This window comes from Gossypium arboreum, chromosome 3 (genome assembly GCF_025698485.1).
Source record: "Gossypium arboreum isolate Shixiya-1 chromosome 3, ASM2569848v2, whole genome shotgun sequence".
In the NCBI taxonomy this organism is placed as follows: Eukaryota; Viridiplantae; Streptophyta; class Magnoliopsida; order Malvales; family Malvaceae; genus Gossypium; species Gossypium arboreum.
The window spans coordinates 128,415,537-128,429,668 of NC_069072.1; the positions used below are offsets into that span (position 1 = coordinate 128,415,537).

A 14,132-nucleotide genomic window follows, 5' to 3' on the forward strand; every position below is an offset into this window, starting at 1 on the left:
TGTAACACCTCTTACTCGACCCATTCACTGGATTCAAGCTACAGGATGCCACAACTGTTATCAGAGCAACTACTGTTAAATATACCGAGAATAAATCAATCAAACATTCAAACATGTCATAAACACATTCTCATTATGATATGTAATTAAATTCAAGCCTTAATCAAGCTTATGAAAGCTCTTTTGTTGACCCGAGTATGAAATAAGATCAAATTGTAAAGTTCCAAAATTTTAAAGTCAATGTTGTAACATCACTTATTCCAATTCGTAACGTTGCTAAATAGTTTGTCACGTCACAACGTCAAACCACTCGACGTAATGACGTCACATTCTGTCGATTGGCATTGCGACGAGGAAGATTGTTTGTCGAGACGTGGACTTTATTTTTAGTAAAATTTGAGCCATTTGGTACCAATTTCAAGCTTTCCCACAATTTTAACCTTTTGTGCACAAGCATTTTAACTTAACCTACACAAAAACATTCTAAAACATACCAAAACAATCACTTTAACCATTTCAATATAACATTAATTTGGAATCAAACCATATCAATTCAACTTGTTCAATTTCAAACCATTCCTTCAATCAACTAATCATTCAATACCATTTCTTACCTTTGAAAAACCATACTCAAACATGCTATTTTAAATCATCAAACATGTCTCAATGTATTTGCCAAAACCAGCCATTTCAACTAGTCATTAACTTTGCCAAAATCTACCATTAGATAAGTTTCAACTATGTTCGACATTCAAGCTAACATGTATAAAACATCTATGTACATGGCACAAAATCGAGCTTTAAAATGATTGAAAAACTATAGAATCAATAACAGGATAGTGTGAGCTTCTCGACGATCCAATAGACGCGTTTCGTAAGTTGGCAATCTACAAGGAAAATGAGAACAACAGAATAAGCATATTGAATGCTTATTAAGTCCATATGAAATTTACTTAACTTACCTTAACATTACAATAATTTAAACATTCAAGTACATTGATATTCTAAATGGCATCATTTGGCTTCCTTATGTTATCATATACACATCAACAATACAATAAATAGGTTAGTCTTCTAACATATCAGGAACTTAAATACCAATCACATATACATGTACAACAATCCAATATAATATTAGATATCACCTAATTCATATTCAAATTGAAAACGTATATAATTCAATTCATATTCCAAACAATTCAACAAATTCCATTTCCATTAGGTTACCGTTTTCTCTCCCGAGAGAACCTTAGTAAATCAAAGTCAGATACACAAGACTATAGTGCTCACAGAATTTGACATTTATGAATTGAGAATCTGCAAAAAATGATAGATCTCGATAACCATGTAAATCCCTGATCAATTTCTTATTCAACCCTAATGGCATGCCATACGTATCCTAATCCTTTACTAAGTTCACACGAGCATTATTATTGTAATCATATCATTTCAATTCCTATAATAGCATATACATGTAATGTCAATCTTATAAACATTCCATATACATTTCGATACCTCGTACCTATTCACAATTGTCATATATTTCATACTTTGGAATTTAGTCCAATTGATGCCAAAATCATTAATATAGCATTTATATAAACTAATTAGCAAAATAAATAACTCAAACATAACATAAAACAACATGGTAAGTTTCATATGAACTTACTTAGAAAAAAATGAACATTCTTTAAGGACTAATAAGCAATTTTACCTTTTCACCGATTATCTTTGGTTTGGTTCAATTCTCGATCTGAACAATAATTCAGTTCAAGTTATCAATTCAAAACATCTTATAAAATTTTATTTTATGCATAAATAAGTCTAATTTCATTTTTTAAATGTCCCTAAAATTTTGCATTTTATTCAATTTAGTCCTCAAAACTGAAATTACACTATCTTTCAAATTTGAGCTTCGATTTCAAAACTGATCTCAATTACATCCTTATAAGACCCTCTACTATCTATAATTATAAAATTTTCACATAAAATGTTCAATTTATGCACTTTAGTCTTTTTTGAAAAAATTAATAATTACACTTTAAAAATTAGTCCTTTTTCACATTTGAGCTTAAAAACTATCAATTTAACACCTATTTCTTCAAGAATTCATCAACGAAAAATTTTAGAAACTTTAACAGTTTTACAAATTGGTACATGGGCTAGTTAAATCAAGCTTCCAAACTTCAAAAACATAAAAATTACAAGAAAAAGACTTGAAATTACCTATTAGTAAAGGTTTGAATGTCTTGATTAGGTTTGATTTCCTCTAGTTTCAATGAAGAAGAAAGGTAAATGGATGACAATTCTTTTATTTTACTTTTATACTTTAATTAAAGTTAACTAATCATATTTAATTTAGTTAAACTAAATTAATTAAAACCTTAAGCTTAATTAAATAATTTAGTGGATTTTAACTATCCTCCACCACCTGGCTATTTAAAAATAGGCTAATTTCTTATTTGGTCATTTGGTTAATTAAAAATCTATAGAGATAAACTTTTACAATTTAGTCATTATACCTTAATTAACTATCAATTTGACAAAATTAAGGGGCCAATCTCTAATAAACTTTAATAGTAACATTGTAAATGTTGAATATTAATATTTACAGACTCGAACATTGGAAACGGGGTTCTGAAATCACCATTTTCGACACCATTAAAAAACGGGCTGTTACATAGTTACGAATCAGCTTTCACATTCACATATCAAAATCTTTTTCTCATATCACAAACATAACATAAACTCTTAATTCACATATTTCATTTAATACTTAATTCACATGTATTGCTAGAACACATATATCACTATAACACTTTTACTTTCCCATATCACTTCTCCAGTCCTTACTGAGTCTAAGAGGAGTTTCAATCAATCAGAACATATTGTATTTCAATAAATTCCAAAGCTCCAATCCAAAACAGAACTCTTGGCCTTTAATGGAAATCTAATAACAATACTCCAGAAAATATATGAAACTCTATTAAACACATTACATAACTCATTTCTCCTCTCTTAATCCCTTCCAAACCACCACAGCCTCAGCCCAATTCCCATTCGATCTCCCATCCCTTCTCAACTTCAAAATCATTTCATTATCACATATCATATATCATCTAAGCTTACTAAGGCATTTATTCACATAACACTTTATTCGTTCATTTTAAATCATATAAACATATACATAATATTTTCATTTCACATATTTACATATTCATTTTCATATAACATACTTGACATACCACATATATCACTTTGTATCACATTACTTATTCACTTTGAATTATATAACCACATACACTACATCCTCACTTCATACATTAATTTCACATGAATATTAACATATCACATATTTACAATACTTTACACCTTAGGTTTTAATTCACTTTCATATAACACTTTGCTTTCATAAAACATTTCACTTAAATAATTATTTCACTATTTTAGCACATATAGTAATGTTTGAACATTTTACTATTTAGTTTTTAACTTCATGAAAATTTTAATAATTATTATATCACTTTACACTTCATTACTATACTTCATATAAGTCTTCACAGTATTGGTTTCACATAACACCTTTTATACACTTTACAGTTGCCCTCCTATAGTAATTTCACTACAATACATCTATTCACTTATCAATTTATGAAAAATAAATAAATTTTCACTCTTTATAATTTAATCAATAGTTTCATAAAATTCATTAATCGCTAAATTATCACTTTATCATTTCTTACATTATTAATATATCTTTATTTACATATTCACTACTAAATTCAATATTCATAATCATATCTTATTTTTTTCCATATTAACATTTTAAATACTCAAACATTCAAAATAACATAAAAAAACCTTGAATTCAATTAAGAGCTTGAATTCAATTAAGTACTTACCTATTTTTTCACTTGAATTTAACATTTATCTTCACTATCCTATGCTTTCCTTTACTTTCTCCTTCAACTTATTGATTTTCATAGTAGAAAATAATCTCATAACACTCTAAAATATGAAATTAGGTTATGGTTTTAAGGTAGAATTTCAAGGAGAATTCATGGATATTTTTCTTTTCGTTTCGTTTCTTTTATTTCTTCTCTCGTTTTCTGTCTTTTCCTTTTATTTTTGTTGTCCAAGTTGTTGATGTCCTACTTTATCTCTCCTCTAGAAATCTCTACATTTTTCCTTTCTTTCAATTTAATCCTTATTTCACCAATCAATTAAATTCCTCCACTTTTCATCCATAATTCCCACATCTTTCCTTGAAACTTTACAACTCACGAGCTTAGGTGTTTTAACATCATCATTGTGTATCCAAATATCATTTTAAAATAAAAATCTTACATTAGGTCCCTCCTCCATAAAATGGGAAAATTGCTCTTTAGTCTCTATACTTTTCCACTTTATTCAATTTAATCCATATCTTAATTTTCCAACTCCATATATCGATACATATCCATGTCACAATCATTAAAAAAAACATTTTTTCAAATTTCTCCCTTTTTCAAAAATAGTAAAATTGCACTTTTTGTAACACCCAAAAATATATAGGGTTAGATGAAATAAATAACTAAGAAATTACTCAGACTTGATGGTTATGTAGCTAATGCACTCCCTAGAGATCTTAGGTTTTATTCATGCCTCTCCTATCTATTTTTTTTTAGCAAACTAGGATGAAAGCAACCCTAAAACAAAAATTAAATGGAGTAGAAAATAAACAAGAGTGGGCAACAACCTAAATGGTTAAGTTGTGCACTTTCCCCTTGCATTTTCAAGTTCAAGTTATGTCACCCTCTCTTATTTTTTTTCCTTTTAATTTCTCAATATGGGTAACTTACCATGCTGCCCTTCTAAAATTTGTTAGCCCTAGCTATTTAGTCTCATCTTACCTAATTAGATATGGACTCTAATATCTTTACAAATCTAATTAGAATTCTTTCTTCTTTTCCCAATTTCTTCTTCCCTTTCTTTTTCATCTTCATCTTTACACAATATTTGCTCCTCATTGCTGAAAATATTTCTTGTGAATCCCGAATCAAAATTGATCTCTGATTAATTCATTTCTCTCTACTAGATTGTCAAACTCATCATTCCTAGTTGTGTCCTCATCGATAGCTCAGTAAGTACTTTCGTTTTGACTGGTAAAACTCGTAAAACTTGCAATAACATCAATCCTCATTAATCTTGTAATCTGATTACTCAACCTTTCTCAATTCTTGCTGAATCTTTCAATAAACATTGACAAATCTTGAAGTCAAACATTAACTCTTGTATAATTGTTAGTTTAAGGACCCGTTTTAGGTACTTCGAATCAGAATTGAACAAGAGGGGCGCAGCTCGGGCTTTTGATGAAATGTGTGTGTTTATTTACAAACGAATCAGGACAAATCATGCCTTCGGATAAGGCCACACGTGTGGACCATATGGCCCCCTCACACGGCCATGTTCCCCTTGAAACACTAGGAAATTCGATTTTCACACGACTAGCCACATGATTGTGTCTCTTATGTAGCTTAATTTTGTAATTTCCATATGGTCTCTGTTTATTACACGGCCTAGCCACACGATCGTGTACCCCCTCCACATGGTCCAGAGCTTTCCACACAATCGTGTGTCCCTTGTTTCACAAGTTTTATAGTTTTTTCCCAAAATTTTATATTTTATGTAGATTAGTCGCTGAATGATTCTTGAACTGTATTAATATTTTACTTTATTCAACTAAGTCCCTAATAATATGATTAATGTTACAATCCATGGTCCGAATGATTGAATTATTATTTTTATATGTATAGGCATGATATGTGAGTAATATTTATATCTATTGTATTTGAATTTGTGAATGTACATACAGCATGTCTTATGATACCATTAAATCGAAACTACGATAAGTATGTCATATGCTACTATAATGATTAGTTAGGGACATGTTATTGCTGTCATTAGTCTACTATAAGCATATTATTCACTTCTGTTTTGATCTGTTATAAGTATGTCATACTACATTACATAGGGTGGGACGCTTTGAAAAGGAGGAAGTTCTGGCAGATTAATAATCTACAACTATAGTGGTTTATCCACATATTTTCTGGCAAATTTCAACTACATTTATGTTGTGTATTCACAACCATCTGGCAACGTATTAACCTGCAACACTAGTGGTTCGCCCACCCATTATATGGCAGCTCTTATCTACAAATTTGTTGTATATTCACAATTATCTAGTAGTGTGTTAACCTTTAACTTTATAATTTATCCACAACCCAAAATATTATTTAAAATAATAAAAATAGAAATAAATAGCACAATTATCACCTATCATCACAATAAATATGTCACGTATTAATAATTAACTCTTCATGTCACTTAAAACTAAAACCTTATAATATAATATAATATAATAATATATATATACACATGATAATTGATACGTATTAAATAAAATTTTCATTTAGGTACATTAACACTAACCATTTACGTACAACAAGAAAAGAAAAAAAAATAGAAGGAAGAATCTTCAAGGTGCAATAACAATATCAGACGTCTACAGTTTTTATCGTGATTTTATTTTATAATTACAATAATTAATTTGATTGTGACCACTATTTTTAATAAACATATTGTCCATATAAAAATACCTAATTAATAATATTTAATAAATTTATACTTCAAATATCAACCCCTACAACGTCATTTTGTATAAAAAGGAAAAATGATATGATGTCATGGGTGGTGACATGTCCATAATTTTGGTTGGTTTGATGAAATGTATCCAACATTATAACACTGAAGAGAAACTCCCAAAATAGATTAATAAATCATCAAAATAGCTTTGTCCACCTCCTACCTATTTAACTCTTCATTAAATCATTGATTCTTTGCATTAAAACTAACACATATAATATATATTTATAACATATATTCTTCCTTCTTGCTTTCTATCTATTTTTCTCCTTTTCTTCTTATCTTTTCGGTTCATTAAATTATATATGCTGCAGAAATTTCAAAATTTTAATTATTTATTTAATTTTTCGTTTCTTTTAGTTCTTATATTTACGTTTTTTATCAAATTACCTCAAAATAGATTAAAATGTAACAATTATTAACTTAGTTGATATGACATACACGTGAATGCCACATCAAAAATTAATTAATTTTTATAAAAATCAAAAATTATTTTAAAAATTAAAAATTATTTTAAAAGTATAAAAATATTTTTAATTTTTTAAAAATCATTAATTATTGATGTGGTATACACGTGAATTCCACATCAATAAAGTTAATAAACGTTAACTCTTCCATCCATTTGGGATAATTTGATAAACAATGCAAATTCAAGAACTAAAAGGGCTAAAAATAAAATGAAGAACTAAAATGACTTTTTTTAAAGTTAAATGGTTAAATAAGTTATTATACCAAAAATATAAATATAAATTTAAAATTAATATATTTATTATTTTTATATTTTTGTCTATACTTATATAAGTATTTTATTAAATTGTTGTCATAAATTAATTAAATACAAATTCAATTAAGAAATTACTTAAAACTTATTTTTTAATAAAAAATTTTATATGAATATATAATATATTAAATGTTTAAATAGAATAATGTCTAAGGATTGACATAAGCCTAATAACTTTTAATTATAAACATTATAACATTTCATCTATATATAACTCAATTATTTATTTTTAGAAATATAATTTTAATATTATATTTTTGTTTCACTTATATCGTATGTGTAACCAAATCTAGTATGATTGAAAGATATGTTTTACATTCATGTTTGAGTTATATTAGTTATGATTAGCTAGATATCCTAAATGTTAATTTTAACTACTAATTTTTATATTTTATATCTCCACTCCTAATTATGAAAAGAATTATTACTAGTTGAAATCCATTAATTAATTAATTAGTGTCACAATCCACAAAATGATACAATTCATACTTAATGTTTAGGTGTACGACAAATATGTAACCAAATAGTCTTTCATACCGCATCAATAACATAAGTTATCTTCACTGTTAAAAATTATTGTTCTTCTCTTATTTATATTTTTCCACTTATAGTGGTGAGAAAAATTATTTTGACACTCCTTTTGATGATTATAATATGTTGTTGCATGTAAGGAATATAACATTTCTATTATGACAAATAAAATTTCATTAATAGCTTTACTCCATAAATAAGCATGAAATCAATTTGATTTTACTACCAGAGGAGGACATAAATAACATATATGTATGCTTAAAGATAAGTAGATCAATGTAAATATAATAAAAGAATAATTAATACATTTATATTTTGAATTTGACAACAATAACAAAAATATTTTTTTAACATTAATTTATTATATTTATTTTTTGATGAAATACTTAAAACTATTCATTGTTTAATATATGCAATGATGTATTTTTAAAATTAATAGATTTAATAATAAATTTGACTACTAACGTTTATATATTTTGTCAAAAAAAGTACAAAAGTTAAAAGGCCAAAAAAGCTCAAAAATAAAATTAGAACCATTTTGATAAAACGATAAACGTTAATGACCAAATTTGTCATTAAATCAAAATAATATAACATGCTAAATTGATTCTACAAATATGGTTAAGGTTTCAAATAAATAGAAACAAATTAAGTAGTTGAACAAAATATTTACTTATTATTTACCATATAAAAATAAAATTTTCAACATACAAAGAAACCAATTTTAAATTAATTACTATTACTAAATCTATTTAAATAATCAAAGCAAATTAATTGGAAGTCACTAGAAAGAGGTTACAATAATATGTAGATAATACTCAAGCAAATTTAATATAAAAATTAGATGTGTAAATTAAAACAAAATTAATGTAAGGCTATGAGATTAACTTGGACTCAAATATATATAATAAAAATATTTATCAAAGCTTTTTATTATTATTATTAAATTAGAGCTACGGTGGACATAGATTGTCAAAAATACATTAAGTCTTTACACCATAGCACCAATAATTATTGATGATTGATAAGGAACTGATCCTTCACGTTAAATGGTGGTGTATAGTGCGACTTTTGTACTGCATTTGATTTGCTTCATAATCCTTCCCACCATACACAATACTTAAAAGCTAGTTGAGATTTAATGCTTTCACAGTTGTGCTATGTAATGAAATAAAGATAAAAAGAACAAAGAAATAAAAAGAAAACGTATGAACCATGTTTCTTCAAAAATCTATATTTATACGCCTGTAATTTACAAGATGGTTAGGCCTTGCTTATCAGTGCAAGCCCAAGATATCACACAAACAGCTACTTGTAAACAAAGGGAATCCAAAAGTCAGCCACTTGACTTGAGGAGTTGGCTACTGGCTATCATCAAAGGATATTTACAAGGCAAAGCAGTCACCTAGGAATGGATCTGTGGTTCTCATGTTTGGGGTGGGGTCTTCCCTTACCCTTCCTTTCTGACCTAACCAAACCTCATTTCTTCTCCATTCAACACCTTCAACACTCTCTCCTTCAGGTAATTTTCCTATTCTCATCCATGTTTTTTTGTTAAAAAAAAAAAACACTAAAATTCCCAATCTTGTATTAGGATAGGGTTTGGGGTTTGCTTAATTTCACATTCCAGGTTCAAGAGATTGATAATCAAAGTAAAGGGTTTCAAATAATAGGCATTTTAACCCTTATTATTGTTGCATTTTTAGGTAATCAATCCTCCAAGGGCCAATTTATTTTTTGTAAGTAGGTTTACATAAGGGTGCATGTGGGGGCTCCTAAATATTGGATTTATATGCTTTCCAGCTGCAATTTCAAAACAACGGTGAAAAATTGTGGGATTGTCTTCCATACTGGTTATCATTTCTAAACCAATGCCTTCTAAATACTAAGTTCTTAGAGTGATTTTCGTTCCTAATTATCATGGAGCTTCTTGTTAAAGAATACAATGGAAATTCTATTGCTTAAAGTGCTTCAAAATGAATTGAAGTATCTTCCATGGCTTACCTAGCAGTTTGGAATTTTGACCTTTTTCTGGTGGACTGTCTATTTCAGTTGTTCTTTAGTACAATTTAACATGAAAGAATCCCTGGATGCTAACTTATAACAAAAAGTTCTATCAGTAGGATAATTTTAGTTACTATACAGTCAAAGTAGTGTATTCAATTGCTTGTTCTTCCTTCCTGCTGTACTTCTAAACCTAGTGGTTTTAAGGCAGCCTAAATTGAACTCTATGAAACTTAATATGATGTAGCCAGAAAAATTAGATTACTAAATACATAATCTGAATGTACAACGACTTTATATCACTTGAGGTATTTTGTGGTTTTAGTTAAATGGAGATCTAGCTGTTTTGAGTTCGCTGGGTTTTTCTGAACCTAATTGGATATAATATGTAAGATATCATAGTGCTAATTGCATATCTCGTGACATTCTTGTGCATAATTTAGCAGTATTGGTATGATTTTGAGTATGACCCTTCTCTCTAAATTGTTCCGACTTTGTTGGCTATTTTGTTTCATAGTAGTTCTCATTTCTCTGATAGTGCAGGGATGCTGGGAAAATCGTTAGCTTCGTCTTTGATGACATTGGATTCTGCGACTTCTTGTTTCTGTGTTGTAAGTTTCATCAATCTCACATCTCATCCTAGAAGTATGAGACATAGTGTATCATGGATGCTTTTCATTTTTATTATTGTTGGCCCTCTAGGCAAAGAGTACATTATAAAACTTATGAAAAATCTGTTCTGCTTTATTCAGGTTTCCATGTTAGTGGTGTTTCTTAAGTAGCAACAATAACTTATATGTCAATAGCATGTGATAGAAACAATATATCGATGCTTTAATCTCTTTAAAATGATAAAAGGTCCACTATCCCAGTAAGAAGAGTTGTTTAGGTTGCTCGATTTGCCACCATTCGAAACAAAGATGAAAATAAGATCAAGTTAGAATTAAGAGATGACACAATAGCTAATTCATTTTGATAATTAGAACAATGTGAAGTTTTGTATGTGTGATTTGTACATATAACCTAATAGGTATACAACATTTGGAAGTTTAATTCAAATCTTGGTTTTGTTTATTTCCATGAATTCTTGATGCAGCCTGATGTTGCAACATCTGCACCAAATATTGTACCATTCAGTGTAACCCTCTCGAGTAGGCTCCCACAGACAGTGATAGGGAGAGTTGGTAGCTCCCATTTTTCTCCTCATAAATGGGCAATAAATGTAAACACAGAGGGAAAGACACGGGAAGCATGCAGGCAAGCGTTGTCGGCATTTGGTTTCACCGATGAGGAGGAAGACAAGATACTTGGAAAGGCATTCGGGCACGTCCACTCCCCGTATTGGGGTGAAGAACGCAAGAAGGAAGAACCGAGGTTCGAAATTGTTAATGAAATATTAGAATACCTGAGAAGCCTAGGTCTGTCAGACGATGATCTGCGCAAATTGCTGAAGAAATTTCCTGAAGTTCTTGGATGTGATATCGAACACGAGTTGAGAACAAATGTACAGATACTGGAAAAGGATTGGGGAATAAAAGGTAAATCTCTTAAAAATCTTCTTCTTAGGAATCCCAAAGTGTTGGGTTACAATGTGGATTGTAAGGGAGATTGTATGGCGCAATGTACTCGATGCTGGGTGAGGTTCTAGCCTTCTTAAAATTGAATATATATATTTTTCATACGAAGGGAGCATATAGATGTGGTGGTGTTAATTTTTAAGCTTCATGTGATTCTTCAATAATTGAATGTAGTCTAAGCTACCTTTTGCCTCTTGATATCTATTACCCTAATCTTATGTTTGGGTACAAGTGATCGTAAAAGTATGGAATTCTATTTACTAAATTCCCTATAAGTATCATTTCTTAATCTGATCAAAACAGAGTATGATGGGGTATATCTGGTGTAAAAGTATGGTAGAATCGTGTTTAAATAAGTAGAGGACCCGTAGGGACAATTATCTAACATTTTAATTGCTCAAAGTAGAAGGCCTTGTAAGGAAATTAAACCTTAGAGTTGGAGGATGTGTATTATATGATTGTTATGAGCTAAGGACTTGAAGAATAATTGCACCTTTTAGTTAAGGGACTTGAGCTTGGCAAAGAATAGCAATTTGACCATTTCTTTTCCAAGGTTGGTGAACGGTGACAAAGTGGCTCTTTAACCATATGAATAACAAATTCAACAAAGTTATATAGAATGAGAAATTGGCATTGCAAGTGTTTGTTCTAGGTGTCTTAAGCAATGGAAACCCAAATTTCTTTCTCCATGCAAGAGACAATCGGTGTAGTGAGGGGGCCTAAGCAAAGAAATCATTTTGGTTTTGTTTGACTATTTTGGGTGAGATGAGAGAGAGAAAAACAATAGCAAATTTGAGAAATGAAACCGATGGATAACAATCTTTAAGAAAATTTAATTCAATGGCTAAAAAGAGGACTCTATCTTATCTTGGCAATAAGAAAAAAGAATTAATATATTAGTGGTTGAAAACTTGGCAAGATGCCGATACTTGTGGAAGGTTAAATCGATAAGTTTTGGCAATGGATCAATTTGTAATATAGTCGATATTATGTGCCATAATATTAATTAAAATTCGATTCTAAAGGCTAATAACTTATTAAATATGGTACTTATGAAAGATGGCTTAATGAATGACAAGTGGAATAATTTAGTCTAAATTTGTATGTAATAGAATGAGTGAATTGATAATAAGAATGGCTATGTGACTAAATACTCTTTCTAAAGATATTAATTTGGTAAATTGAATTTTTAGTTTAGAGCACCACTAAGTAATTCAATTTGCCTGGAACTTTGTTTTTCCTCACATAGGTTGTAGATTGATGGTGAAGGCGGCCATGGATCTTTTGCTTGTAAAGTCACTCTCGAGCCTCTTGTATATACTACTTTTGGTTATGCACTAACTGTCCCAAGTTGATGTACTTAGCTATTGTATCTTTGCTTCTAAAAAGAACTATTATATCTTAAATACTTCTAACTTTGTAAAGAGTGTGTATATTGCCTTATAGTTAAGGGTCTTATGCTTCTTATAGTTTTGGTGAGCTTTGGCTTAAGAGAACCTATAACGTTGGTTAGATTGATGTGTTTAAGTTTAGTTGTTGGATATCTTTTAACTTATGATCCATGTTGTTAAATGAGTGTCTTTCTAGTTGAATTACATCTTATGAAAGATGAGCAATTGATTTAAGGTGTCTTGGAAGAAAGGTATAGACTTGTGTTTAGAGTGACTTAGAGGTTGTAGCGAGGTTTGAGTACCCAAGTTGGGTTTTGGTACATTTCAAATCTACAACTAATTAAGGTTTTGGAATGGTTAAGTATTGATATTTGGTTTTGAGGTAATAATATCTCAAGGCTCAAGTAACGATACTTAAAAAAGTGATTATTTTATTGTTATTATCATGTTTTTTCACTAAGTAAATTATTGTAAAGAGGCCTCAAATCCTTTGGTGAAATAAAACTACATATTTGTTATTTTCATATATTCTTTTCATAGTTAATATATGACTTTAAAATTTATTGTATGCATACTCAAATAACTTCACATTTTCTCGACAAACCAATGATATGTCATATGTTTTTATAACATGTTCATATTAGACGACATCATCCGTCCTATCATTTGACTATAATAACACTCATTATACATCCTTCATCATTGACATTACTAGTTTTTTTTTTTCTGAGACTATTATCAAAATTAAACCCATCACCGAAATGAGTTAAATAGCTTCATATTTCTATTTTCATACTCATGAGATCATTAATTTATGGCTTCCAAAATATATTTCATATTTCATTGTATCTCAAAATTACAAAGCCAAAAGACTATAGACCATACCCAAATCATATATATATCACGTGCACCTTCATAAACATGCACAATATGATCTTAAATTTCAAATACATGATTATTACGCTCACATTTCCATTGAATAATTTATACCAAAATAGTGATTTTGTGATATCAGTTAATGTTTTCCGCTATTCTACCTTGACTAGAAAATTAACCATACATATTGCATATGATTTATTTTATTTCTAGTTAAAACTACTTCTAATCGACCTTTATAATGTACACTAAAAATATGTAATCATATATAAAACTCTTTTAGCTTAT

General features: G+C 29.1%; 1 protein-coding gene across 3 annotated transcripts; it reads left to right on the forward strand.

Annotated features, from left to right (window-relative positions):
- Positions 1-9,148: 9,148 nt before the first annotated feature.
- Positions 9,149-11,808, forward strand: LOC108474682 (uncharacterized). 3 transcript variants are annotated; one of them, XM_053025900.1, is made up of 3 exons: positions 9,149-9,518; positions 9,703-10,611; positions 11,097-11,808. In XM_053025900.1, the coding sequence occupies exons 2-3, from the start codon at positions 10,546-10,548 to the stop codon at positions 11,646-11,648; spliced, it is 618 nt and encodes a 205-aa protein (XP_052881860.1). In that variant the 5' UTR covers positions 9,149-9,518; positions 9,703-10,545; the 3' UTR covers positions 11,649-11,808. The 3 variants fall into 3 exon arrangements, with proteins under 3 accessions (XP_052881860.1, XP_017632168.1, XP_017632166.1); XM_017776679.2 differs by having other exon boundaries at positions 9,151-9,518; positions 10,539-10,611; XM_017776677.2 differs by having other exon boundaries at positions 9,157-9,518; positions 10,544-10,611.
- The last annotated feature ends 2,324 nt before the right edge of the window (positions 11,809-14,132 follow it).

What these genes read in the sequence shown, in the direction of transcription:
- LOC108474682 (XM_053025900.1), top strand. Translation starts at nt 10,546, where the DNA reads ATGCTGGGAAAATCGTTAGCTTCGTCTTTGATGACATTGGATTCTGCG. An exon ending in CGACTTCTTGTTTCTGTGTT is followed by an intron (nt 10,612 to 11,096) that starts GTAAGTTTCATC and finishes TTCTTGATGCAG; the next exon opens with CCTGATGTTGCAACATCTGC.